A 1,430-nucleotide genomic window follows, 5' to 3' on the forward strand; every position below is an offset into this window, starting at 1 on the left:
GGGGGGTATAAACGTAGATTGCGGGTGGTGGTAGGGAGAGAAATATTTACTTTTTTGTGTCTTTGTTGTTGAGGTGGTTGTGGGTGGGAGGGGTTAGGGAGGTGCGGGTGTGGTTCTTGTCGTTGCTATCATTGCTCGTTAATGTTTTTGTGTGTCTCGTCGCTCTTTTCCTTCCTATCCGTGTGTTATTGTCTTATAATTTAATTATTGCAGCTGTTATTGGTGTCGCAGATGTCTTAGAGTCTGCATAATACAATGACTTGTGTTGATATGGGCGTAGAGAATGCATTTGTGAGGCAGCGTGGCGGAATCAGGCTCTCGTCAAAATAATCAAAGTGAAGAAACTTGCATTTTTCCGCAAGTTTGTGAATGTTTATCAATTTTTTGTTTTTTGGCTCAACACCTTTCATGCCCATTAAAGAACTCATTTCTGTACGGATTTTCTGAAAAACGTTGATTAAAGGCACAAAAATGTGAATTTTCAGTTACCACAGGCTTTTAAGCTAAGGAAATGACTAATCTTAGGCGGCCATTTTCTCACAAATTTTACCTCTGAAAACAGATGACCCCCACCTCCTTCAATTACAAATATCTCGACTTGTATTCAAGATAAATGGATACTTTTTTCATCCAAATAAAGACAGATGAACAAGCTTTAAGATGATACCAATAACTCTACATGCCCAAAAGTTGACGAGAGCCTGATTCCACCACGCTGCCGCACATTAAAAAAAAATTGAGTTGTAAAAATCTTCTTTTATGTCCGTCTCACCTTATCAGAACGGTGACACAGCGCTCCACCTTGCAGTAAAGGCAGACAATTACGATACGACTGAGGCCCTGCTGCAATGCTGCGCGGACCTCACAATCCGAAACAAGGTAACAAAAAACTCATCTACGACACTTTACCATGAATGTTAAGAGTAAGTCTGTATGCATAGAGCTGTTTGTGAATTCATTTGTTAGTCTACCTATCTGCCCGATTGTCTGTCTGTGTAAAGTTGTTTATGAATCAGTTTGTTTGTCTGTTTACTGTTTAGGTATATCAGACAATCTATCAGCATCTGTGGTCTAGCGGTATTGCGCTTCACTGTCACACGCAGGAGATTCGAGTTCGCTTCCTGAGTGGGGAGAAATATTTATCGAATATCTTGGTCTTTCTACTGGGATGCTGTATCCCTCTCAGCCCAGGTTGGCAGGACTGGAAGCCTACCTCCTAAAAGTTCTAAGTTGTGTCGATCGGGGCGTCCAAACACCTACATGTACTTTTGCTTCTATCTGATTGTCTGTCTGTGTCTGGATAGGTAACAACATTGTCAGTCTGTGTAAAGCTGTGTATGAATTGGCATGTCAGTCTGTCCGTCTATTGTTTTTGTTTAAGTAAGCGTCCGTCTATTTGTGTCAGTGTAGGTATAATATATATATATATA

At 40.7% G+C, this 1,430-nt stretch overlaps 1 protein-coding gene across 1 annotated transcript in view; it reads left to right on the forward strand.

Moving 5' to 3' along the window:
* Positions 1 to 1,430, forward strand: part of LOC101853572 (serine/threonine-protein phosphatase 6 regulatory ankyrin repeat subunit A) — a gene marked incomplete in the record, with an annotated part of 36,298 nt that overhangs the window by 8,575 nt on the left and 26,293 nt on the right. The window contains 1 exon segment of the mRNA XM_013085694.2: positions 781 to 879. Coding sequence (XP_012941148.1) covers positions 781 to 879 — 99 coding nt within the window.

The sequence above is a fragment of the Aplysia californica genome, unplaced genomic scaffold (assembly GCF_000002075.1).
Source record: "Aplysia californica isolate F4 #8 unplaced genomic scaffold, AplCal3.0 scaffold00398, whole genome shotgun sequence".
Lineage (NCBI taxonomy): Eukaryota > Metazoa > Mollusca > Gastropoda > Aplysiida > Aplysiidae > Aplysia > Aplysia californica.